The following is a 26,357-nucleotide window of genomic DNA, read 5'->3' as shown; positions in this document are numbered from 1 at the left end:
TATTTGAAATTACAATATTTATGGCTCGAAATGTGAACTATTACATTTTTCGTGGAGAATTAATTATTTTTTGTTTGAAAATGAATGTACTTTATTAAAAGCTGAACTACTTTGTTAAAAAGTCATTGTTTTGGTTGACAATTTATCATTTTAGTTTGAAATTCGTTTTTATTGTAGAAAAATAATCTTCTTAGTAGAAAACTCATGTATTTGATATAAAGTTTAAATAATTGGTTGAAAATAAACTTTTTTGGATTAATTAAACTGTTTTTTTCATAAAAAACCAAATTCGTCTAGATTCGAATATCAACTGTTACATTTTTTTCAGAAGTGATCTTTTTATTCGAAAATTCCACTATTTCGTTTACACCGGAAATCAATATTAAAAAAAATGTGTTTCATAGAAGATTCGAAATTTGTGTGAAACTGTAGATTATGCTAGCAATTTTTACAGCACATTGTTATAGAGTTCATAAAAGATTTTAAATTTTTAACAAGTTATAGTTATGTTAACGTGTTTCACCGAAAATCGATTATTTATACCTCGAAGTAACTCAATTTTAAAGATTTAAAATTTGTAATAATTTTTGTTATCTTATGTTAGTCTTTTAGTATGAAATTGTTATTCTTAATTTAGAAAAATCATTAGTTTTGATAGTAGATGCACAATTTCTTTACAATTTTAGGTTATGTTGATGTTTTATACTGGAAATACCGGAAATCGATATTTTAAATTAAAAAAATCATTGAATTAAAAAAGAAGATTAAATTATTTTGTACAATTTTGGGTTATTTTGCGGAATTCATCAGAAATCGGCAAGGTTTTAAAAAAGATTCAGAATTTTCGAACAATTTTATATTATGTTAACATTTCTCACCATAGATGAGCGATAATTATGTTATCTGTGCATTTTTCTCGAAAAAAAAAACAGTTATTTAAAAAAAAATAGTTATAAAAAATAAGAGTTCCAATTTTCAACAATTGTAATTTGAAGATAAAATATAAATTTTCATTAAGCACACAAAATATTGTCCTTGCTTTTATTTTCTATTATTTTATATTATAAAAAATACTAAAATTTTTGGTGAATATCGATTTTACATTATAGTGAAAAAATTGCGAGAGACGAACACAATAATAATTGCTCACGTAGCGCGCGTGTTTGTTCAGCATTCAAAAATATGGAAGTGTATTTCCTTATGAAAATATTTTTTTCTAAAAAAGAATTATAAAATGACTTCCACTCACTTGAAAATTGCGGACGTGTCCCAAGGGGCAATCTTCGCTGCAAGTACTCCGTGGAATATGAGCCTCTCCAGCTCCCGTCGTCCATTGGGTCATCTTGACATCGAAGTCCAATCTGCATGTTGATATTTAAAGCTCGTAAGATTCAATTTTTCACTTTTCAATTAGGATGCATATTAATATTGATTATTTTTCATATTTTTAGAGACTTCCATGAAAATCTAAATTCAATAGAGTTTTCCAAATTTATACCTATTTTTACCATGATTTTATTTTTGGTAATCGATCCCGCTCTCGCTTTCCCCTTGTATTGTGAGTAAAAGTCATTTTTTTAAATTTTGCGACATGAATTTATTCTATTGAATAAATGACAAAGTCAATGGAAGAAAAGAACAGTTCAAGAAAAAGGTTAGGAATATTAAAATAAGAGGACAAATTATAAACGAGGAGATGGAAATAATAATAGAAAAAGTTGTAATAGTATTAGAGTGCACAAGAAAAAGAAAGATAGTGAAGGAGAGGGTACAATTGGATGGGATAAGGAACGTAAAGAGAACAAGAAAGTTGGAAGGGAATTTAGAAAATGGAGAAAAGTAGTGTAGAAAAAAGAAAGAGTATACTATTTCGTGTGATAAGGAGAGAGGAGGAAAATAAAAGGTTTAAAGAAGAGGTGGAGGAAGAGGTTTTGGAAGGTTGTAAATAGCGAGAGAAAAAAAGGAAAAAAATAAACCAGGATATTAAGACGGTAGAAAAGAAAAAATAATTGATAGATTTGTTAATGTTACATTTTTATGTAGAGTAGAGAAAGATAATAACGTTTAGCAACGAAAACGAAAAATTATAAAACGGACTAGGAGATAAAAGGGAGTAAAGTTAGAAGAAAAGAAAGAGTTAGAGTATTTTAGATATACTTTGAAAGCAATGGATATCATACACCTCATATAAGAGAAAAGATAAAGAAGCGGCAGGGGTAATAATATAAATTTTGGGATTAGGGAAAAGAATGTTAAAAATATTGGAGAACAAGAATGTGGTTATTTGATACGCTGGTATGACCGATATTAGGTTGTAGAGCAGAGATATGGGGATGATAGAAAGGAATAGAGATAAAAAGTTTACAAAATCTTATATAAGGTGGAACCTAGGAGTAGACTGGAGGACGTCTGGACATATAGGAGAGAGGGCTAGAGTAAACTATGAAGAATTCAAGAAAAGGGACAGGGATAGTCAATTAATAGAAAGATGGGGAATGATTGAGAAATCACAATATAATAAATGGTGTGCTATGATAAAAAAGGATGGAGTACCAAAGTATTTAGAAAAGGGATAAAGCGAGAGAATATGGACCAGAAGAGAAAGTTTGAGATGGGGAAGCGAAAGAGAGCAGAAAGTGTAGAATTTGTGAATGGGAAGAGGAAAAATTGAAGAATGAATGAATTATATGTAATAGAAGAATGGACTATAAAGAAAGCTGGTAAGAGGATTTGTTAAAGATTCTATGGGAGGATGGATTAGGAGCGGAGTTAGTGAAAAAGTATTTGAAGTAGGTAGAAGAAGCGAGAAGGAGGGTGATAGAATTACAGCGATGAGAAAAAGTAAGAAGGAAGTTCTTTAGTGCTAAAGACGCAGGAGAGAGTACTGGAATAAACTAAAAGGAATTGAAGAAAATAGACAGGAAAGTCAATTAATAGAAAGATGGGGGGGGGGGGTGATTAAGGGATCAACATACAGTAAATAGTATACGATGATAAAAAGGAAGAAGTATCAAAGTATTCAGAAAAGGGATGAGGAGAAAGAAGGTGGACAGAATAGCAAGATTTATATTTAGAAATGAGGTAAGGCAGGGGATGTACTGGGAAAAGAAAAAGAACAGAAAGTGCAGAATTTGTGAATGGTAAGAGGAAACATGGGAGCATGTATGGGAAGAATGTAGGAGAGGAATGAAAGATAAAGAAAGCTGGTAAAAGAATGTGGTAAAGATTCTAAGGAAGGTTGGATTAGGAGCGGAGTTAGAGAAAAGTGTTTCAAAAAGATCCAAGAAATGAGAAGAAGGGTGGCAGAATTAAAGAGATGAGAAGAAGAAAGAAGGAAGTTCTTTCGTGCTAAAGACATAGGGGAGAGAACTGGAGAAAACTATAAAAAATTAGGACAGGGCAGTTAATTACTAGAAAGATGTGGCAAGATTCATAAATAAAAATATAATAAATCGTGTAAGATGATACGAAAGAAAGGATTACAAAAAAATTTAGAAAAGGGATAATGAGAGAGAAGATGGGCCAGCAAAGTAAGAATGAGTTTGAGAAGCGAGGTAAGGGAAGAGATGTATTCAGAAGCGTAAGATAACAGAAAGTGCAGAATTTGTAAATGGCACGAGGAAACATTGAACTGTATGGATTGGATGTAGGAGAAGAATGGAAGATAAAGGAAGCTGTTGAGAAAATATGGTAAAGATTCTAAAGGAGGATGAATCAGGAGCGGAAATAGAGAAAAAGTGTTTGAAGGAAGTCGAAGAAAGGAGAATGGGGATGATATAATTAATGAGATGGGAAGACGAAAGAAGGAAGTTCTTTAGTGCTAGATATAGAGAATAGAAGACTGGAGTAATCTATCAAGAATTGGAGAAAAGCGACAGGAAAGTCAATTAGTAAAAAGTTTGGGGATGACTGAGGAATAAAAATATAATAAATGGTGTAAGATGATAAAAAAGGAAGAATTACCAAAGAATTTAGAAAAGGGATAATGAGCAAGAGGATGGGCCAGAAGAATAAGTTTAGGATTTGGAAACAACGAAAGGGATCTATTGAGAAGCAAAAGAGAAGAGAAAGTGTTTAACTTCTAAAATAAGAGAATAGTAAATAATAACTTACATAATGTAAGAGAAGTTGAACAACCAGAATTTTCTTCACCATTAATTCTGACAAACCAAGCTTTACAGTATCATTAGTACAAAAGCTTTTTTAAGCAAATACAAATTGTTTCAAAGAAATTGAAAATTAATATTTAGCATGAATTTCATATAAAACTGATATTTTGCATTTTTACGGAATTTTCTGGATCAAATACGACGCGGTTGGGAAATCAAAATAAAGAAATCATAGGGTGGTAATTATTTCTTGAAAATTCCTTGAAAAGTAATTAAACTTTGATTTTTTTTTAATTTAATATATAATACTTCTTTTTCCATCTTTTCGGAAAAAACGAACAAATTGCGGGGCGGATTACCACAAATCGAAATCGATTTTTCGGACTAGCCTTATACTCAACTAATACAACTTTCTTTGTAATAAAAATTCTTTCAGGATAAAAAAATCTGCGACTTACAATTTGATCTATCGTGAAATAAAATGAATTCCCAAATTAAATTCAAAATATGAAAATAATACAAATGCGTCCAAAGGAATGGGAAACTGAATAAATTCCTAATTCTAGACTAATCTTTTCACAAGTTGAAAAACTTGATAACTTTTTATTAAATTTTCATTGAAAAAAAAAACCGGTATTAGGTTTACCTGTTATGTGGTGTCACGAAACTTCCACTAGTTGCATTTTTCTGTTCTGTTTTTTTCATTGATGGTATACTGAAAGAAAAGCTGGAATATTTTGTTTTGTTAAATACAATGTTGCTTAGTTCCGAAATTGAACATTTTTTAAAATCTGCAATTTTCTTATCTGAACTAACATTCATGTTTGAATACTTAGGAATACTTACATTTTTAAATAAGTAATTATATTTTCTTAATCAAGTTCCTCATTGTAAAATAAAAAATTTCAGTTCAAACTTTCATCATGAACATTTATAACTACTAACTGCAAAACTGTTTTGAAAATAAATAAAATAAAATTTACTTCCTTGAGATAACATAGATTGCAGGTTCTAAAAATTCTAAGAAAGGTTTTAAATCTAAATATATTCAATAAAAACAATATTTTAATTAACATTTTTAACTCACACTTCTTTCCATGTACCAATGAGAGTATAATTGAACCGTCCATCCTCGCTTCGTTGATATTGATAAATGTTATAAAATCCGTAGGCATCACCATCGGCATTAAATCTAATTTCTGTTTCCTGGCGACCTGAAATCGAGAGAAAAATAGATACATGAAACGGAATGATCGTGAAATTTAGATTACTCTAGGATCGAAAATTTAGATTGCCTTAGCAATTGAATCAGTCGCTCTATTTACGCAGCACAATTCTGGCTTTTCGAGCCTCCGATAAATCAGAGATAAATGCCACTTTTTATGTTATTTTTCATCAAACAAGTCCTCCGAAAGAAAACAGAATAGCATTAAAAATCTGAATTTATTTCTTTGATACTCAAACAAATTTAACACCCTTTTAAAAAATAAGCCACACTTTAGTCTTCGCTTCCACCTCTATTCTTCCTCAAATACTTCCCTCTTTCCTAACATTCCCAGTCAACACTTTTCCTCCCCTTATTTCTCCTTATTTCCCCTCACTTACCATACTCCTCCCTTTATTTTAACTTCCCTTATTTCCTCTACTCCCTCTCTACTCTCTTTTTCTAATACATCACAGTATTTCCCCTCATTTTCTCTACTGACCCACCTCTCACTTACCCTATTACCTCACCCTATTCCCCATACATTGTCCTACATTCCGTCTACTGATTTCTCCTTATTTTCCCTTTTCTCCGTACCATATTTTTACCTCTCTGGCCGTTTTATATTTATTTCCCCTCACTACTTTCCCTCCCATGATTTCCCCTCACTTGCCACACTTCCCTTCCTTTCCATTTTCTCTCACTTCCTCAAATACGCCTTTTTCCCACAGGGATTCGAACGAAATTAAGGGGCATTTTCAGATATTTTCCAACAATTCTTAAAATTCCATATAATTTACCTGAAAATAATGCTAAGTATGAAAAGTCATTAAAAAATAATGCAACTGCGGGGGCACATTGTTAAATTTGTGTTTCGTCAAAGTTTTATGTGAAAAGAAACAAAAAGGAATGTAACGAAAGTTTTATTACGTTCCTTTTTGTTCTTTTCTATATAAAATACGATTAACGCACAATTTTGACATTGCGCCTTCGTAGGCTTATTATGTTTATATTTTTTTAGACTTAGCTTAGTTTTTAGACAAATTCTTTTAACACTTCCCCTATTTTTCTCTGCCATCCACTCCCCTTATGCGCGTTATATTTTTTTGGTGTATGCAATATTTTTGACATTTTTGATAAATGATTAAATTTGATATATTAGCTTTAAAATTAATATATTGTACTTTTCTACATTATAAAGAGAATCTAATAGTTTTATTTTTATTAAAAAAAAAACAATTTCTAAGAAACAAGAGTGGCATAACCTAAAGTTATTGAAAATTATAATCCGCTGAAAAACGCTTATCTATCCCATCATTATTCAAATGTTGTAAATATTTTTTTGAATTCAACATGTTTTAATTTGCAATAGCAATTTTAAATGAAAATTAATATAACCTGAAATTGTTAAAAATTCTAAATCTTCTTTCAAATCTATACCCATATTTAATTTTCTTTGGATTGCAATGACTTTATCTTAAATGTACAGGATAACAGTGTAAAACGCAGCAACAAGACCATGAAAAATCTTATGATGTCCTAAATTTAAAATACCAATTTAAGAATAAAAATACCCTGACACAACATAACAAATAATTGTCTCAAAATGTAAATATTTTTTTGGAATCGAGTGATTTTTCACTAAAAATACAGATTTGCACTGTATAACATTAACATAACCTTAAATTTTTACAACTTTGTGAATCTTCTTTAAAATGTTTAAAATATCTTTTGTTATTTAGATATACCAATTTCCGATGAAAAATACTAACATAATCCAAAGTTGTTAGCAGATTATGAATATTATTTCTTTGATTAAGCGGTATCTATTATATCTGTGAAATAATAGATCAGAAAAGCGAGGCCAATAATTTTGATTAATGATGAAAATTGTCATTGACGTAAGAATTAATATATAATGTTTTTGTAAAATATATAGACAATCAAATCATTCCATTTTTGTTTAGAAATACCAATTTCCAATAGAAAACAGTCACATAACCTTAAGTTGTTCAAAATTTTAATTTGACGAAATACCCAGCCTATACTATTATTGTTTAAATTTTATAAACATTTGTTTGCAAACTAATGATTTTTTTTATAAAAGTATCAGTTTGAGATCAAACAATACTAACATAACTCTTTTAAACCTATTTTTTCAAAATAATCGATTTCTAATGAAAAATGTTCATGTAACTCTACCGAAAATTCCTATATAGGTTCCTATATAGGAATTTTTATAGGGAACCTACAATTGTTTTAAAATTGTATTCACATTGTAAATATTCGTTGAAATCTATATCTATTTCCGCTTAAAAACGAGAGAAAAATCTAAAATTGTTCACGTATTTGTATCTTGTATGAACCAAAAATGATAAATTTATTGAATCCAATGACTAAATGATAATATGAAAAATCCGATGATTTGAAAGATAAAAATATTAATGGTCGACGACAAACTTTAACACAACATAAAATAACAAGAGATTGTTCCAAATGGTAAATCCTATTCTTTGCAATTTCACGAGTTTTTATTAAAATAACTGACTTTAGGGCCTAAAGCCCCGTTAAAACCTAAATTTGTGAAAATTTTGTGAATCTTCTTTCAAATGCATATTTTTAAAATTAAAAATACCAATTTCCGACAGAAATGATAAGGTTATCAAAAATTGGTGAAATATTCTACAAATCGTGTGCAGATTATAATAATTTTTTTTTTGAAAATACCAATTTTCGATGTAAAACACCAACGTAACCTAAAATTGTTGAAATTTACAAACTCTTATCCAAAGCCAATAATTTATTAATAAAAATTTAAACTTCAGACGAAAACACTCACGCATTCTGAAATAACCCAAGCGCGTAAATTTGATTATTTAAACAAAAATTCATTGGATTTAAATTAAATTATTTTTTGTGTAAAATACAAATTTTAGGTGAATATAAAATAAGCTCAAGTAGTTGATAAATGGTAAATGTTTAAGTTTCAAGAAATAATAAATTTTCGAACGATCTAGGTAGCAGATGCTTTGAGGAAAAAGCTTGGGGTGTCTTTTCAATTACCAGGATTGAAAAACACGTAGAATCACAAAAATCAGCATACAAATTTCCTGCCATCAAGAAAAGTATGGAGAAGAAGGTTCGAACAGATTTTGTGGATAAAAATACTCTTAAAACAGGAAAAATAAGAAGATTTTTGACAAAAATAGGTGTATAAATTATTTTAAATAAACCTAATTTGGGTAATATATCACATTAATATTCCAAATCAAATAATTGCATTTTTCATAAATTAGATGAATTTTCAACAAAGAAGATTCCTTTTCTATAAAACAGGACAAATTTTTACCAAATTACATGCATTTTCAACAAGACACTATAATTTTCTACCAAAGAGATTATTTTTCAACTGAAATGATGAATCTTTCATCAAAATAAAATTTATACAAAACAGCCGAAATTTAAACAGTATTTCAATTTTCGACCAAACATTCGAACTTTCAACTTATATTTGAGCAATCATGAATTTTTAGCAAAAAAGTTTTTTTTTAACATAACAGTTATTTTTTCAACCATTTTGAAATGAATTTTTAACTAAAATGAGTCCTCTTCTAAAAAAAAGAATTGTGAACAAAGCAGTAGCAAGGGTGATAGATGATATTTTAATTGAAGCAAATTTTTATTTTCACTTATTTTTAATCCAAAAAGATGAAATTTCAACATTATGTTTGAATCCTTATCCAAAACAGATTAATTTTTTGACCGGTTGTATTTTTCAGCTAAAAATATGAAATGTGTTCTAATAAAAAAAAATTTCCAGAAAAATAGTTAAATTTGAAAACAAAGAGATGTATCTTCAACCAAAAAATGAAAATTCGCCCAAATAGTTAAATTTTTAACCAAACAGATGAAATTTTTACCGAAAAGATTAATTTTCTACTAGAAATACTAAGATGATAAATTTTCAACCAAAAAAATGAATTTTTAAGATAGCAGTACACTGCTTGTCCATGTAGTCGAATTTTCGGGACATGGACACAAATATCGTACAAAATATTTCACACTAATTTTCAACTGAATAAAAAAATACGAATTTTCAACAAATATGAGCAATCTTTAAATCCAATAATTAAGTTTTTACTGAAAATCCAAACAATTTTAAACGAAATAGTGGTATTTTCAATCAAAAAAATGATTTTTGAACGAAAATGATGAATCCTCAGTAAAAAAAAGGAATTTGTAAGATACTAGTTCAAAGTTTAAACGAAGTATACCAAATTCTCGCTTTCAGTCTAGTGTCAGGGGTTGAATTCAAATCAACTTGGATTGATTTTTGGGGAAGGGGGGCAGAAACATAAACAGTGATATATATATATATATATATAATTTCGCAACCGCTCTTGCCCTACTCCCCTGAGAAACTGCGTGAGCCAGCAGTTCTAGGAAGGTTGAGAACGGGGTTACTGAAAGCGAGAGTTTGGTGTAGTTGAATTTTCTATCAAAAACGATTAATTGTTTAAGGAAAATGTAATAGTTGATAATTTAACGAAAACAGATGACTTCTTAGCTAAAACTATTGAATTGGTGAATGAGAAAATTAAACATTACACGAAACAAAATTAAAAAAAAAATATTAAAGTTGATATTTTAACTAAAAAATATTCTTATTTTTAATCCGAAGCAGGTAAATTTATTTTAAAGATAAATTTTCAACAAAATTTTCAACCAAAACAGATAACTTTTCAATTAGTGTCAAATAAGAGGAATTTTCAAGAAAGTAGTTAAATTTCCAAACAGAGATGAATCTTCAACCGTATATTTGAAGTTTAAAATAAATATTAAAATTTCTATCCAAAAAGATGAATTTTTTACCAAAGAAGGTTAATAATAGATTGTATGCTTTCACGATGATTCATTTTAATAAAAAGAGATATTTTGGGTTTCACTCGAGTTAAAAAACTAGAAATTGTTTACCAGCGTTTCGTGAACATTGTAATTCACATCTTCAGGGCTGACCTGGAACTGAATTATCAGGTCATGTTGTTCTTAGGTATATTCTCTACGAGAACTTGATTGGGCAATCAAGTCTTTTTTAAGGAATCCGGGAGAACGGAAAGCCAAATCGGCATCGTAGAGAGTATAACTAAGAACAACATGACCTGATACCTTAGTTTCAGGTCAGCCCTGAAGATGTGAACTGCAATGTTCACGAAACTTCGGCAAACAATTCGTAGTTTTTTACACGAGTGAAACCCGAAATATTTCTTTTTATCAAATTGAATCATTGTTAAAGCATAAAATCTATTATTAAGGAACTCTACGGGGAGAGTATTCTTCCTAAAACCAACACTTTTAGTAAGCTCAGGACTTCTCTATGTAAGCTACTAACATCCTTAGCTTTTTTGAAACGGGGCAGGGACAACAAAATCTCCCAAAATTATTACAACTGAAAAATAATTTGGGAATATCTAAATCCATATCGATTCTGAATAATACAAGTTTGCTTCTCGTGAAAGAAAGAATACAGCATACCAAATTTCTTTAGCACACTACCTTTAAAAAACTATTAAAACTTCACCTTTTCCTATCAAATACCCTCAGATTTGACATTTTGTCCACATTGGACCGCATATCCTTTGACTAATCCCAACGGATTAAAGAGCTTTCCACCCAAAAACAAAATTTGACAAATTACTTCCAGTAAAGCAAACTCAACTAGCAAATACAGTAAAAAACATCTCTGACCACCCTCTCAACAATGAAATGATTTCAACCTTATCTAAAGGACATAATTTTGCTGTAGCTTTATCGAAATCCCTAAAGAAGAAATAATCAGCAATTTAGAATCCACAATATATACCCTTTCACCCAAAAAGCGAATAACATACGACGTAGGACGGCCAAAATTTTACCCCAAGCTCAAGTTCCCTCCTCAAACTTAACAAAACAGGAAAAACCCACAATTAAAGAACTTAATCAGAATAAAGATATTATAATATTAGCCGCAGACAAAGGCAGCACAACAGTAATAATGAATAGAGAAGACTATAACAACAAAAGCATGGACCTTCTAACTGACGATACATACAAAAAACTTAAAAAGGACCCCACAAAAACACAAGCCAGTAAAACAAAGACTCTTCTCGAAGACTCTAAACTTGACAGCCAAACAATATCTAACTTAATACCAACTAATTCCATCTCTCCAAGACTTTACGGACACGCTTCCTCGCTGCAAAACTAAATCCTTTTACAGGAAACTCCATCACTCGCGTCCAAAACTCATTTGACTTTATTAAAAGATACAACATATTCACATTTAACCCCAACTCATCATAGTGAGTTTCGACATAGTATCTCTTTTTACGGAAGTACCAATCTCGGATACAATCGATATTATTAAATCTTACACACACTTCCCTTCCGAGCTCGTACCTTTAATAGAACACTGTCTCAATAACACTTACTTCTCGTTCAATAACCAATTCTACGAACAAACCTCAGGGGCAGAAATGGGATCCCCAATCTCACCTGTAATAGCCAATGTCTTTATGGAACGTCTAGAAACTAAAATCTTCAACCAAGCCAAACTTAAACCAGAATTCTGGTTCCATTACGTTGATGACACATTTGTCAACTGGCGACATGGACGAGATGAACTAAATAAGTTTTTAGATTTTATCAATCAATTACATCCTAATATCCAGTTCACCATGGAAATAGAACAAAACGGAAAATTGCTTTTCTTGGACGTATTAATTTGAAAAAAATCTGATAACACATTAGGACATGAAGTTTACAGAAAACCCACGCATACAAACAGATACTTACATGCCTCCTCCCACCATCACCCATCTCAAAAACAATCGGTCATCAACTCCCTTGTATTGAGAGCTGTCTCCATAACAGATAAAGATAAACTTACAAAAGGAATAACAAAACGTTAAACAAATTCTAATACAAAACGATTACATAAACAAACAAATTGATAAAGCAATAAGAAAACACACTTAAAAAAACAAGTTAACACAACTTACGAAAGAAAGAGAGAGAAAAATGACCACCACCCTACCCTAAATCCAAGGTGTTACAGAACAAATAGGAAGAATTCTCAACACACACAACATCCAAACCACATTTAAACCACCTGCGAAAATAGGACAACTAGTAAATAACCCTGAAGATAAAAAGGAATCCCTCAGTGATCCAGGAGTATATAAAATCCCTTGTTCTTGTGGCAAAATCTATATTGAAGAAACGGGGAGAGCCGTGAGCCAGCGTATTGAGGAACATGAGAGTAAAGTGAGGTTATAACATTTCACGCAATCAGCACTAGCTAAACATCATATCGAAACAGGACATAACATTTTATCTGATAAAACAGCAGTCATTACAAAAACGCACAACAAATTTCCAAGAAAACATAGAGAAGCAATCGAAATCTTCAGATACCCGAATAACATCAATAGGGACAATTGATATAATACCAATCCGGCTTTGGCTTTCCGTTCTCCAATCCAATTTGGCTTTCCGTTCTCCCGGATTTTTTAAAAAAGACTTGATTGGCCAATCAAGTTCGACCAGTCCCCACGGTGGGCGCTCTGGCCAATCACAGGCATCGTAGAAAGTATACCTAAGAACATCATGACCTGATTCCTCAGTTTCAGGTCAGCCCTGAAGATGTGAACTGCAATGTTTACGAAACGTCGGCAAACAATTCGTAGTTTTTTACACGAGTGAAACCCGAAATATCTCTTTTTATCAAAGAAGGTTAACATTTACCAAAAATACTAAAATGATAAATCTGTAATAAAAAAATTAATTTTAAACAAAGTATTTCACCTTTTACCCGAGGAGTTAAATTTTTAAGCCAAATTAAAAAAAAATCATTATAATTAATTTTGTACAAAACAGTCAAAATTAGTTTTCAACCAAGAACGACGAATTTTCAACAAATAGATTATTTGTATTCAAATATATAATTTTTTTAATTACATGATGATTCTTTAAACTAAATAATTAAATTTGCAGTGAAAAATAACGATTTTTTGACAAAATAGCTACATCTTCTAGAAAAGAAATGAATTTATAATAAAATCGTTCAAAGTTTAACGATTTACTTGAATTTTCAACCAAAAAGATTATTTATCGAAACAAATTTTAATAGTTAATATTTGAACCTGAAAAAAATTTCTTTTAAATTAGAACCATTTAAATTTATCCGAAAAGATGTTTTTTCAATAAAATAGCTAAATTATATCAATCAAGAATGCTTAAATTTCAACCACTTGTATATCTGAAAAAAAAGATTAACTGTTTTCTAGAAAGGACCAATTTTCAACAAAATAGTTAAATTTGTAATGATATCAATAGTTAAAAACAATGAATCTTCCATTTAATAGTTGAATATGTAACCAGATACACGAGTTTTCAACTAAAATGATGAATCTTCAAACGAAAATGTTATGTTTAACAAAAATATGCTAATTTTAAATTAACACAATAGTTAAAATTGGTTGAAGTTAATATTCAAATAAATAGTTGAGTTTTTAATGAAAAAATGCATTTTTTACAAAAAGATTTTTTTTTAACAAAATAGTTACATTTTCAACAAAAGAACTAACATGATAAATCTTCAACCAAAACCACAAATTTGTAACTAATTAGTTCAAATTTTAACGAAGTAGTAGTATTTTTAATAAAAAAGATGAATACTTAACAAACAATGATATAATTCTTATTTCACCAAAAAAATTTTACTTTAAATCAACAAAATAGTCAAATTTTTAAATAAGGAGTTCAATCTTTAGCAAAAAAATGAACTTTGAACCAAATATTTGAGTTTTCAATCAAAGAGATGACATTTCAAATAAAATTATAAATCATCAACAAAAAAATGAATTTTCAATAAAGTAGTGTAACTTTTTGCTACGTAGTTAAATTTCCAAGCCTAAAAGATGGACTTTATACAAAACAGTCAAAATTTTTTAAAAAAAATAAAAAACGATTTTTCAAAAAAGTAGTTACATTTTCATCTAAAGAGATAAACTTGCGACTAAAATGATGAATCTTTAACGAAAAAATCTGCTCGCAGCGCGGGCACATTCTCACTGCACAATGCGCGCGCGGCTAGCTTCGCTCGCAAATTTGAGCGCTCCTTGGGCGCGTAAGTGTTAGTTCTGGCGGTCTTTGCATTTCTCCCACATTTGTGCACAGACTTTTCAAAATAAAAGATCAACGAATTTACAAATGCACTTTTGCGATTGTGAACTCTCTTTTTTAAAGCTCTTTAGGCTTTAGCGAACACATTTTCTTCACGTATCTCGTGCTTCGCGCTCGACTTTGCCCAAAAATTCACATTTTATTACATTATGCTCAATACTTTCATATCAAATATAATACATTTTTTTATTTACCTTTGCCATGTATTGGGTATTTAGATTTTGCAAAATAAAGTACAAATTATATTTATCATGATTACTTCAATATTTTTGTCTTATTTTGCGTTAAATTTTATTCTAAGCTGCGTTGAAACACGTATAATTTTAATAAATTTATATCAATACAATTCATAATATGCGTGGAAATTTAAACAGTCTTATTCTTATTGCCTTGTTTTTATAATTTTTTTTATTTTGTTATTTACGGTTAAAAAAAACTATACTTCCTATCAAAAAAAATATTCATAAAAATTTGTAAATCTTTTATAGTTATATAATGATTTAATTTATTTTAATTATTTATTAATTTAATTTAATTATATATTTATATAATTAAAGTTGAATGAATTTTGCCTCACTTATTGTATCTTCTATCGTTGCACGCAGTAACAATTTTTTTATTTTCAATGTTGTTTTTTAAAAATAAAACAAAAACTACTTATCCTACAAAAAAAATAATTTCTGAAAAATTTGCTCTTCTTTTTTAGGTGCCCAATTTTTGTTAATCTATCTCTTTTCGTATTTTGCTTTGTTTTCCACAAAATGGAGTTACTGGTTTTTTATTAGTTTTCTTTGCGATAAAAATTTGAATTTTTGATTATTTGTTAAAAAAATTTAAAGAGTTGTTTGGAAAGTCTTGTATGGCCTCGAAAAAGTAACGTTTTTCTTTTTTTGACTTTTCCCCATATCACGCTTTTTTTTGGCTGCAAATGTTCATTTTCGTTTGGTTTTTAAAAATGCTATAACTTTGGTCATTTTTATTTTATGCAAAAAAGTAATGAAAATAAATAGTTCATATTTTGGTCCACCATAAATATCTGTCAAAAGAATGTTCAAATATTAAAAATAGAAGTCTCGAAAATTTTCAAAATGCTATAACTTTTTAAAATTTCTTCGAAAAAACCTGGTTAACGCACGAAGGATGAGAATGTAAAAATGAATTGGAAACAAAGGAGTTAATATTTTAGACAAGAAGTTAAATTTTAAAGAAAAAAATTTGAATGCTCAACCAGTAAAATACATATATTAGTCAACTTTAATTGTGTTTTACAAGAAGAAAAGAAGAAGACAATTTTAATCATGAACTTGATATTTTAAACTCAAATTTTATATTTCAGAAGACCATAAAATTAAAAACTCGATCGTAAACTAACCGAAAAGGATTAAAATTGGGTCGCTGTTAACGAACTAATTTGTTGAAAGTTTGAAACGAATGTTGGAAGTAAAAATTTAGTGAGGAGGGGCGTAACGCAGTGAAAAATGTACGCAACTCGGTCTTCCGTAATTGACCCGCTGTCCAGTAACAATTTAGTTTAGAAGATAAATAACCTTTTTCGTTTAAAGCACTCGGCTTTATTTTAAAAACTTTATATCTAAAAATATATTTTTCTGAACCCTTGTATTGACTGTTTAAGATTCACACTGATTAGTGAAATTTATCTTATAAATTAAATTAATAATTTAACTTTATAGCAGTTGAATAAATACGGTAAAATAAGCTAAACGATGAATTTTCGATAAAAAATGACGAATTTGTGATAGAACAGTTGAATTATTAACCAAAATTTTTTTGTTAAATTAATTTTTTTTTTATTTTTCAACGAAAAAATTTAATTTTTACCCAAATAGTTAAATTTTCAACACAGTAAATAAGCATTAAAGAAAATAATTGAATGTTTAACAAAATCGTTAAATTGTTAACTCAAGAGCTAAACTTTGAACTAGAGATGATAAATGTCCAACCAAATAGTTAAATTTTAATCTAATGAAGATCAATTTTACACCATGTATAGAACAGTGTAATATTCGGATAGAAAATTAATCGTCATCGAATAATGAAATAAATTTTGAATATAGCATATTATTTTGTATCAAAAAAGCTGAAATTCCAATCGAATAGATGAATTTTCAAGCAACTAATTGAATTATAAACTAGAAAAGATTAATTTTCAAATAAAATTATTATTAATTTTCATTCAGAAATGGAATAGTTAAATTTTCAGTAAAAAAAAAATGAATTCTCAACAAAAAAAGAAAAAAAAAAATTCACCTATATCTTTAAATCTTGAACCAAAAGGTGAATTTTGAATTAAAGAAGATATTCCCATCCAAATACCTGAATTTTTACCTAAGAAAGATAAATTTTTTACCATAAATGCAATGCAATTTTCAGTAAAGAAATCCATTTTCTTTCAATGAAAAAAAAAACTTTAAACAAAATTGGTAAATTTTCAACCAAAAAGTTAATTTAAAACAAAAAATGATTTTTTTTTAAAGTGGTTGAATTCTCAACTAAACCCCATGAATTTTGAACCAAGAAGTTGCGTTTTTAACCAAAAAGAATAAATTTATACCAAGAAAGATGAAATATCAATTATAAAAAAAAATAAATAAAAATTTCAAGCAAAAAATTGAATTTTCAAATATTCTCAACCAAAAAAAAAAAGATTTTTCAACAATATTTTTTAATTTTTAACCAAAAACATGAATTTTAAGTTAAAGAAGATGAATTTCAAATTAAATAGTTGAATAGTAAAATTTTCAGTTAGGAATTTAATTTTTATCCAACAAGGAAAAAAATTTTGAACAAAATAGGTACATTTTCAAAAAAAAAATTAATTTTCAAACAAAAAATGAATTTTTATCACAGTAGTGTAAATTTCAACAAAAATATATTAATTATATAGGCGAAATAGATAAATGAAATTGTAAGAAAATTAATACATTTTTAAACAAATTATTTAATTTTCAGCTAGAAGCAATCATTTTTCAATTAAAATGGTCGATTTTTAATCAATCTTGAAATAGTTACACTTTTAGAGAAAAAAATTGAGTCTCACAAAAAAAAAAAGATTTTTGAACAATGTTGTTAAATTTTCAATAAAATACATGAATTTTTAACGAAAGAAAAAATGTTCAATGAATAATGAAAAATTTCCTCACAAAGTAGTTACATTTTAAACTTAAAATAGAAATATTTAATTTAAAAAATTAAGTTTTAATAAAGCAGTTGAATCGTTAACGAAAGCAGATTAGTTTTTGGCAAAGCAGTTGCGTTTTTAACCAAAAAGAATAAATTCTCAGCTAGAAAGATTAATTTTCTACCAAGAAAGATAAAATTTAAAAAAATTAATTAATTTTTAAACAAGTAGTCTAATTTTTAACTAAAAACTACTAATTTTTAATTAAAAATATCAACTTTAACCAAACTTGGAAATAGTCATGTTTTCAGTCGAAATAATTAATTTTGAACAACAAAAAATGATTTTTAAACTATATTGTTTAAACTATATAGTTGTATTTTCAGTTAAAAAAAATTGATTTTAAACGAAAAAAACGATATTTCAGTAATATTGTCAAATTTTCCAAAAAATATGTAAATTTTATATTTAAAGCGATAACTTTTCAACAACAGAAATGAAATTTTTTAATTAGTTTAACTTTCAAACAAGTAATTAAAATTATTATCAAAAAAAGTTAACTCTTTAACAAAATCGTTTTATTTTGAACAAAATGATAAAACTTTGAAGTAAATAGTGAAATTTTTAACCGAATGAGATATATTTCGAACTAAAAAGATATAATTGAATTCAAGAAAAAAACGAGAAAAAGGGAAAGTTATTTTAAAGCAGATGGAAAAGATAAAATTCTGGAAAAAAGGGAAAATGAGAAAGAGTGCATTTTCTTTCTTAAAAAGATCGTCTGTGCTACGGCTTGTTTTTCAAAAGAAAAATCGTAAAGAACGTTTGCTACTTTTTTCTTTTATTCTATTCAATTTGCCTCGTGCTTTAGTATTCCACTTTCGTATTTAATTAAAACTCGAAGTAAATTGTACGACTGCAAAAACGATGTCGCGACGCCCAAGGCTGGATTGTTCCATATGTCAAGGAAAAAAATTCAATTAATGAAACACTATGCATGTTAATGAAAAGCATTGCATAAGAAATTTAAAATTTTCCCTGTCATAGTTTTTATCGAAATCCTGACTTTTGAGGCCTGACGTTTAACGAAAAATTAATTTGCAGACCGAATTTCCAATTATTTTTTGCTTTTCAATTTTCGCATAAAATTGTTTAAACAATCACTCAGGAAACCCTAAAGCTTTATATTAAAACCTGCTTTAAATAAAATTTTTAAAACTTCAGGCTTATGTAATGTATAAAGTTGTGAATATTTCGAATATAAAGAAGCTTTTTAAGCATTTTAATAGGTTTCAAGATAACAAAAATGATTTTTTTTTCCCTGGGAAAATTGGAATTGACTTTTCATTCAAAAGAATAAAATGTTAAGATTTTAAAGCGAAATTTGAGTAATATTACGGGACGTTTAGAAGTTTAACAAAATTCTAAATGAATTTGAAAGTTGAAAACATTGCAGAAAATTCGTCAAATATGTACATTTTCTAACATTGGAAAATAATAATTTTCAACCTTCTAGAGGATTTTGAAAGATTTCACGATAACATAAAATTCTTTTTTAAATTCATGGAAATCTCCTGTTAAGATTTTTTATTTTGAAAAATTATTTTAAAAAATTTAATAAGAGTTAAAATGATTTTCAAAATTTTCGTAACAGAATCTGGAATTTTTAAAAGCAAGTTTGTGATATTTCAGAATTTCAAGAAACATCTTGGAAAAATTAAAATATCTTTAAAAGATATTTACAAGGTTTTAATTTGGTTTGAAATTAAAAATTTTCAAAGGTTTAAAAAAAATAAACAACTTTTCTTGATATTCCTGAGAACATTTTTAATGTCTTTCTATTTGAAAAAATTAATGTTTTAAGGAAATTCAAAACAGATTCAAAACATTTCAAGAGATTTCTGCAAATGTCAACTAAAATCTGGAAGATTTAGGCGCAATTTCTTAACTTTCAAACATTTTTTAAAACCTTAGGAATAATTCGGGTCATTTAAAAAGATGATTATTTTCAAAAATTCATGAATATATTTTAAACTGATTAAAATTTTTCTCAAAATTTTGAAAAATCCTGTAAAATTAAAAATTAGACTTTTTTGACATACATATCCGAAATCTTCAAAAATCTTTTTGAAATTTTTTAAAATCTTGGAAATATGATATTGAAAAAACCTTATAAAGAAATTAACACATAAACCTAAAAAATAAATATTTATTCGAAAGTTTCATTTTGTGATTGAAACCTTTTATCCCCTCCAATTTTAACTTGGGTGAAACTTTCGTTCTTTCTCTACTGAAAAACTTTTTTTGGTTAGAAAATTAAAGTTTTCGGTTAAAATATTGTTTTTATGGTTTAAAAATTAATGTTTTTTGGTTTCGAATTACAAAATTTTGAGATCAATTTATCTTGTTCGCTTAAAAATGCCACTAAATGAAATTTAATATTTTTTGGTCGAGGGTGCAACTACTTTTTTAAATAGCCTTTTTTTTATTATAGAGTCATAATTTTAGTTAAAAGAACATCTGTATGGTAGAAAATTGATTTTCTTCGTAAAATAACTTAACGATTTCTTTGGAAAATTCATATTTTTGTGAAAAAAAGGATGTATTAATTATATATTATACATATATAATATGTTAATTATTTGGTCATAATATATTTAATAATGTAATAATTATAATCAAAATTTGAAAATAATGTGGGAAGTTTGTTTGGAACTTTTAAAGTAAAGAGTTTTTTAACTCATTTTAATGTCTTAACATTTCGAAAATTCTAGTTACGGGTTAAACTTGATCAAAATTTAAAGAAAGTGAATTAATAAAAAAATTAAAGCTATTTAATTTTATACTTTTGACCTAAACAGAATTATATAAAGCTTCTATAAAAAAATTATTTTTTTGAATAAATAATATATTTAATAATGTGTAAATAGATACACTTGAAAAAACAAGTATGTCAATCTTATGTTATTATTTTATTATTATTTGTTAGATTATTCTATATTATATAATATTATATATTATTTCGCCAAAAAAATTATGTTTTCAAAATAAATTTTAGAAGCTCCATAAATGACCTTAAATGTTTTTAAAAAGATTATAAAAGATTCTAGAAGTCAAAATAAGACAAGACCCTGTATTTGTTAATTGCTAAAGTTTCAAAAAATTGTCTTGTAAAAAACATTGAAAAACATCACAGATTTCAACATTTCAGAAAAATGTGTAAAACTTATTTAAAATTTTTGATAAAAAAAAATTATTATCCATAAAATTAAACATTTCGTTCGAGTTTTCGAAAAAGAGGCATGTGCGCGCGTAACGCGATTTTGCCCTCGCTTTTGCCACTTGTACAGTTATTAAAAAGTTAAAAATTGATATAGAAAAAAAAAAAACAAGAATTTCAAAATATCTTAAATTATTTACTGAAATTTCGAAAAAGAAAGTGGAGGACTTTAAAACCACATTTTTCAATCAGTAAGTATATAAAGTTAAATGAAAAAGTCGTCTAAGTTCAAGAGATATTCGGAAGTGGATTTTTGAATATTTGGAAATAACAATTTGGAAGCTACTGAAGCATTTTGAAAAGTTTCACAATTATGAGGAATATTTTTTGAGATTCATGGGATAATTTAAACTTAGTTTTTATCATGAAAATTTCATTTTTAGAGAATTTTTTTAAAAGACTCTAAAACATATCAAAATATTTCAAAAATTTAAATCTTCAAACTAAACATTAATCAAATAAAATTTAGATTTACATGCATCTATTGTTAAAACTATCCACATGAAAATTCATTTATCTTGTTAATAATTCCTCTTTTTTGTTAGAAAGTTGATCATCTTGGTTCAAAATAAAAATATTTTGTTAAAAATTCATGTATTTTGTTGAAACATTGTCTTTAATTGTAGAAAATAAATCTTCTTGGTTAAAAATTCAACTATTTGATTTTTTTTGTCCAGACTTAATCTTCTTGATATGAAATTTATCTTTCTGGTTGAAACATCATCGCTTTTTTTGGAAAGATGATATTTTTGGTGAAATTTGCAATGCTTTTAAAAAAAATTAAGAGTAAGCATTCCTACTTTAAAACAGAAAAAATTAAAGTAATTGGTAAATATTATTTACTAATTATTTTAATATTTTTAATTAATAAATTGATTATTAATGCATATAAATAAAGAAGTTACAGATATAATAATCAAATAGTTTAATCAACAAAAAATTATTTTTAATGTTTCTAAAATTATCATTTGTATTTAAAATAACAATAATTTAAAAATATATATTAATCAGGATGCACTTTTTTCAATTATTGTTATTTTAAATTCAAACAATAATTTTTCGAAAATTTAAACATTGAAAATATTTTTTATAAGAATAATTGATTATTCTATTTTTAATTAATAAATAATATTTATAACAACATTTTGTTAATTGTAGAAATTGTGGATTTCTATAATTTGACAATAATTTTCTGTTGAGGAATTTTATTTTTCGGGATTCTTCAGTCGTTTCTTTATGAGAAATTCAAGATAATCTAAATGATATATTTAATAATATTAATAATTAATTGAGTGCAGATGTCCAGCACTTTGATATAGATAATTTAATATGTAAAATTTTCAACACATCGAAAAAAGAAGTTTCTTAAGAATTTTAAAAGGTTTCAAGATAAGAAAACAAAACTTCATAATTCCTGCAAAACTTAAAACTCATTTTTCATCTTGAAACATAGATGGTAAGAGAATATTTAGGGATACCTGAAGAAAGTTTAAAAGATTTCTAAAACTATCAAAACAAAACCTGGATGATTTGAAGACAATATTTTTAATTTTTCAAAATCAAATAATTTCAAAAGATATTTAGAAGGTTTAAAAGTTTTAGAAATCGTTAAAAAAATTGAAATATGAAAAGTTTTCCAACAATTGAAAATAAAATGTACATTTCTGAAGATTTTGAAAAATTCCGAAGCTTTTTAAGTTATAAGAAAACAATTTTTCAAAATTTCTGAGAAAATTAATACTGATTTTTTATTTTAAGAAATAAATATTTAGAGGAAATGGACCAAGATTTTCAAACAGCTGAAATTATTTTCTAAGATTTAGAAAAAGAATGTGGACGATTTCAAAGGAGGATGGTTTCATTAGCCAGATTACAAGGAATACAAAATTCGTGTAAGTGATATGAGATTTATAAGTTTTAAAAAGATTGAAAATTAATTTAAAACTTGAAAGATTTTAAGAAGTTCAAAAATGTAGATTTTTGAATGTGTGGAAATAAAAATCTTTAAGCTTCTTCATTTCGAAACATTTCACTATATTTAAAAAAAAATCTTAAAATTCACGAGGTAATTTAAACTTATTTTTTATTCTGAGGAACTAAGTCGAAGAGAATATTTAAATAGACCTTGACATATTTTAAAAAATTTATAAAATCAGCAATTTTTTTAATTTTTCAGAATTTTAAGAAAATTTTTGGAAAAGTTCGAATAATTTTTAAATATACTCAGAAGGTTTAAAGGGCTTGGAAATAGTTAATTAAATTAGTTTCAAAAGGAGGTTTACAATTTAAGACAATTTTTTGGTTATATATAATTATATTTCACAACTATCTTCATCAACATTATTTCCAGATACATAGTTGCGCTTTTTTCTAAACTCTTAAACTTTATGTCCAATTTTCACTTAGCGAGGTAATAATTAACGCAAGAAAAAGAACTTAATTTTTTAAAGAATTTTTAAAAACTTTTAGATAAGTTTTAGATAAATTTTTCTTTTAGATAAGTGCTAGAAATTTGCGGTTTTTTTTTGGAAAGGTTTAACTTTGATTATCCTTTTTAGTTACAAACAAATAATAAATAACAATTAGAGAAAATCATGTTTTTAAAAATCTCTTGCTTTTTGTGAACATATTTTTCGGTAATCAAATATATATTTAAAATATTTCTTAATTTATGTATATGGATCATATTAAATGCAAATTTTCTTTGAAGAAGTTATTCAGAGCCTTTCTGTTTAAATTAATATCAATATTTATTATTTCCTCCTAACTTGCATTGCTCATTAACTTACTAAGTAAAAAGTGGACAAAAATTTATTGTAAAACAATTATAAACAACAATAAATTGTTTGCACAATTATTTTCTTATTTGAGTTAATTATTCATAATGTACTTACTAAGTGAAAAGTTAACATAAAGTGTAATCAGAAAAACCTGCAACTTTCTTACATTCTTCAAAGATAATATTATTAAAAATAATAATAAATCATTCCAGTAATTAGTTTTGTTAACTTTAATTATTTAACTCACTATAATTAAGAATTGGATAAAAACTGAAAAATTGATAAAAAAGCTGCTTTTTTGAAGCCTTATTATAAGAAAGTATTATTAATAATAATAGTAAATTTTATCAACAATTATTTTTGTTAAAAATAATTGGGTATTACCTCATTCTAATCGAAAATTGGATAAAATGTGGAAATTTATTTTTTCGCCAAAAACACGCAAAACCCATTTTCCACTTACGAGGTTTTTATGGGACCCTATAAAAAGAATTATGGAAGTGATACTTGAAATTTAATATTTTATTTGTATCATTTGGCTAATTGCGGAGAGAAAGGTTGAGTATAAACTCGATTTACCTAATATTGGCAATTCTGGGTTATTTGGACCTCGGATTCGGATTCAGCGACCCCAAAAACATATAAATATGCTAATTAAGACCACCGGGCATGAAAAAATTTGCTGGCAAAAATATACATGAAAAATCGCTGTTTTCGTCGAGTTGACGTCTATTGTTGCGTTTTTCAAAAAAAGATGAAATTAGGCGGTTACATAGTTTTACATTGTTTCAGGGATGATGGAATGATATCTGCACTTATCTATGGTAACTACCTCTGAAGATAATACAGATTTCCTTTAAATTTCTCGTATCGTAAAATGTGACACCTAACTCGAGATAGCGTGCATTTTTGAAAAATATATATTTTTTTCGATCTCTCTAATAGCCTAATTGGAAAAGCATCCGACCGGCAATCGGAAGATCTGTGGTTCGATTCCCAGTGGAGCGAAGTGAGTAGATATTTTCTAGAAAATAGTTAATTTTCGAATCTAATTTTTTTTCAAACCTACAAATGGTTTTATATTTTGGTTCATTCAAACAAATTTACGCGCGATATGCATGCGAATTAAAGGACAAAATTTGCAGCACCCTCTTACTAATATTTTTCCAGGTTATGGATGATGATTAATGTTTAGTAGAAAGAACATGAAGAACCTTATCGTGAGTGTAGTGAGAACACCATTTGTTAAATTAAGCTACATAGCATTAAACAAAATAAGAAAATATGTACAATCTAGTTGCTATTTATCGTGGAAGCAACAACTAGAAATTAATAAAGACGCATTTCGCAAAGAGCGAAATAATTGAAACATTTAGACTAATGGGTTAAAGGAAAAACATCGAAATACTAGACACAAGATATTAATAGACCATAAGAGACGTAACTTTCCTGTGTCTTTCGCTTAGCGAAAGAAAATCCCTAGGGCGGTAAAACATTGTCAGTTGAAGCTAGGATGAGTGAATGCATTTACGAGTTGTAAGGTATTGAAAAGCACATAATAAATAATAATATGACGTCGCCCCTTCGACAATGAAGCCATTTGGCATTGTAGGGTATGCGATTGACACTAAGGAGTCATTTTTCAAACCACAATCTATCATTTTTCTCCACAAGTGCGAGGCCGCTATAATAATTCGTCGACGGTTCTTTTCTACTGGGAAAATCACTTTTCTCCTCAGATTTGACGAGTCAGCGGTACGAATAATCGCGGCCTTTGCGTTTGCCATTTTCATCCTTCGAGATAAATGAACCAGAGACTTTCCAGGGGTGCGACGATTATACCCCAGGCACGTGGGGTGTGTACGAACCGACAGAATAAGTACGGAAAACTGGGAACTCATTATATGAATTTTGTTACATTAAATTACATATAATATCCCTTTTGATTGATTTTGTCGACATATTCAATTCCAGTAAAGGAAACTGCTTGGTGTTGAAATATAATCCATAATTTATTATTATTTACACTCTAGAATAAAGACATGATAGGGAGAAATGAAAGAAATAAAAATAAATAAAATGAAATAAGTTTACTGAAAGAACTGATGGAGAAATAAATTATTTTTCCTATTCCGCTAAACAGCGGACCTATTATAACGGCGTGTGCAAAAGACAAGATGCAATCTTGGCAGAACCAAATGGAAAGGTACCTTACTTCAGATGCACCCATAGAAATTTAGGTAAAAAATTCGTTAAAATCGATATTACAGTTTAGTATAATCTTTTACGATTTAGGGAAATCAGTTATGTACATTAAAAAGTAATATTATAAATTAAATTCAAGCAGGACAATAATGTCAAATAATAGAAATATTGGAATAATTTTTTCACATTCTGAAAGAGAGGATTTTGAAATTTACTAAACATTATACTAAAAATGATGAGTCAATCAAAAAAAATGTTACGGTCGAAAATATACGAAAACAACAAGTTCGTAACCCGTCGTGAAACTCCACCAACTCACACTGTAAAATTATAGCACATAAATATACGCACATCATCATTATCATTATTAGTAGTTGTACACATAACAAAATGTAGAATACACATTCGCTGATGTAAC

General features: G+C 27.5%; 1 protein-coding gene across 1 annotated transcript in view; it reads right to left on the bottom strand.

Moving 5' to 3' along the window:
* The window catches only part of LOC117170874 (metabotropic glutamate receptor 2-like), a 139,911-nt gene that overhangs the window by 64,360 nt on the left and 49,194 nt on the right, over window positions 1-26,357 (bottom strand). The window contains exons 4-5 of the mRNA XM_033357917.1: window positions 5,197-5,323; window positions 1,250-1,361 (exon numbers count right to left, since the gene is read on the bottom strand). Coding sequence (XP_033213808.1) covers window positions 1,250-1,361; window positions 5,197-5,323 — 239 coding nt within the window. The remainder of the gene's footprint in view (window positions 1-1,249; window positions 1,362-5,196; window positions 5,324-26,357) is intronic.

This window comes from Belonocnema kinseyi, chromosome 4 (assembly GCF_010883055.1).
Source record: "Belonocnema kinseyi isolate 2016_QV_RU_SX_M_011 chromosome 4, B_treatae_v1, whole genome shotgun sequence".
In the NCBI taxonomy this organism is placed as follows: domain Eukaryota; kingdom Metazoa; phylum Arthropoda; class Insecta; order Hymenoptera; family Cynipidae; genus Belonocnema; species Belonocnema kinseyi.
Note: the sequence above shows the minus strand (reverse complement) of the source record. Positions and strands in the feature narration are given on the sequence as shown.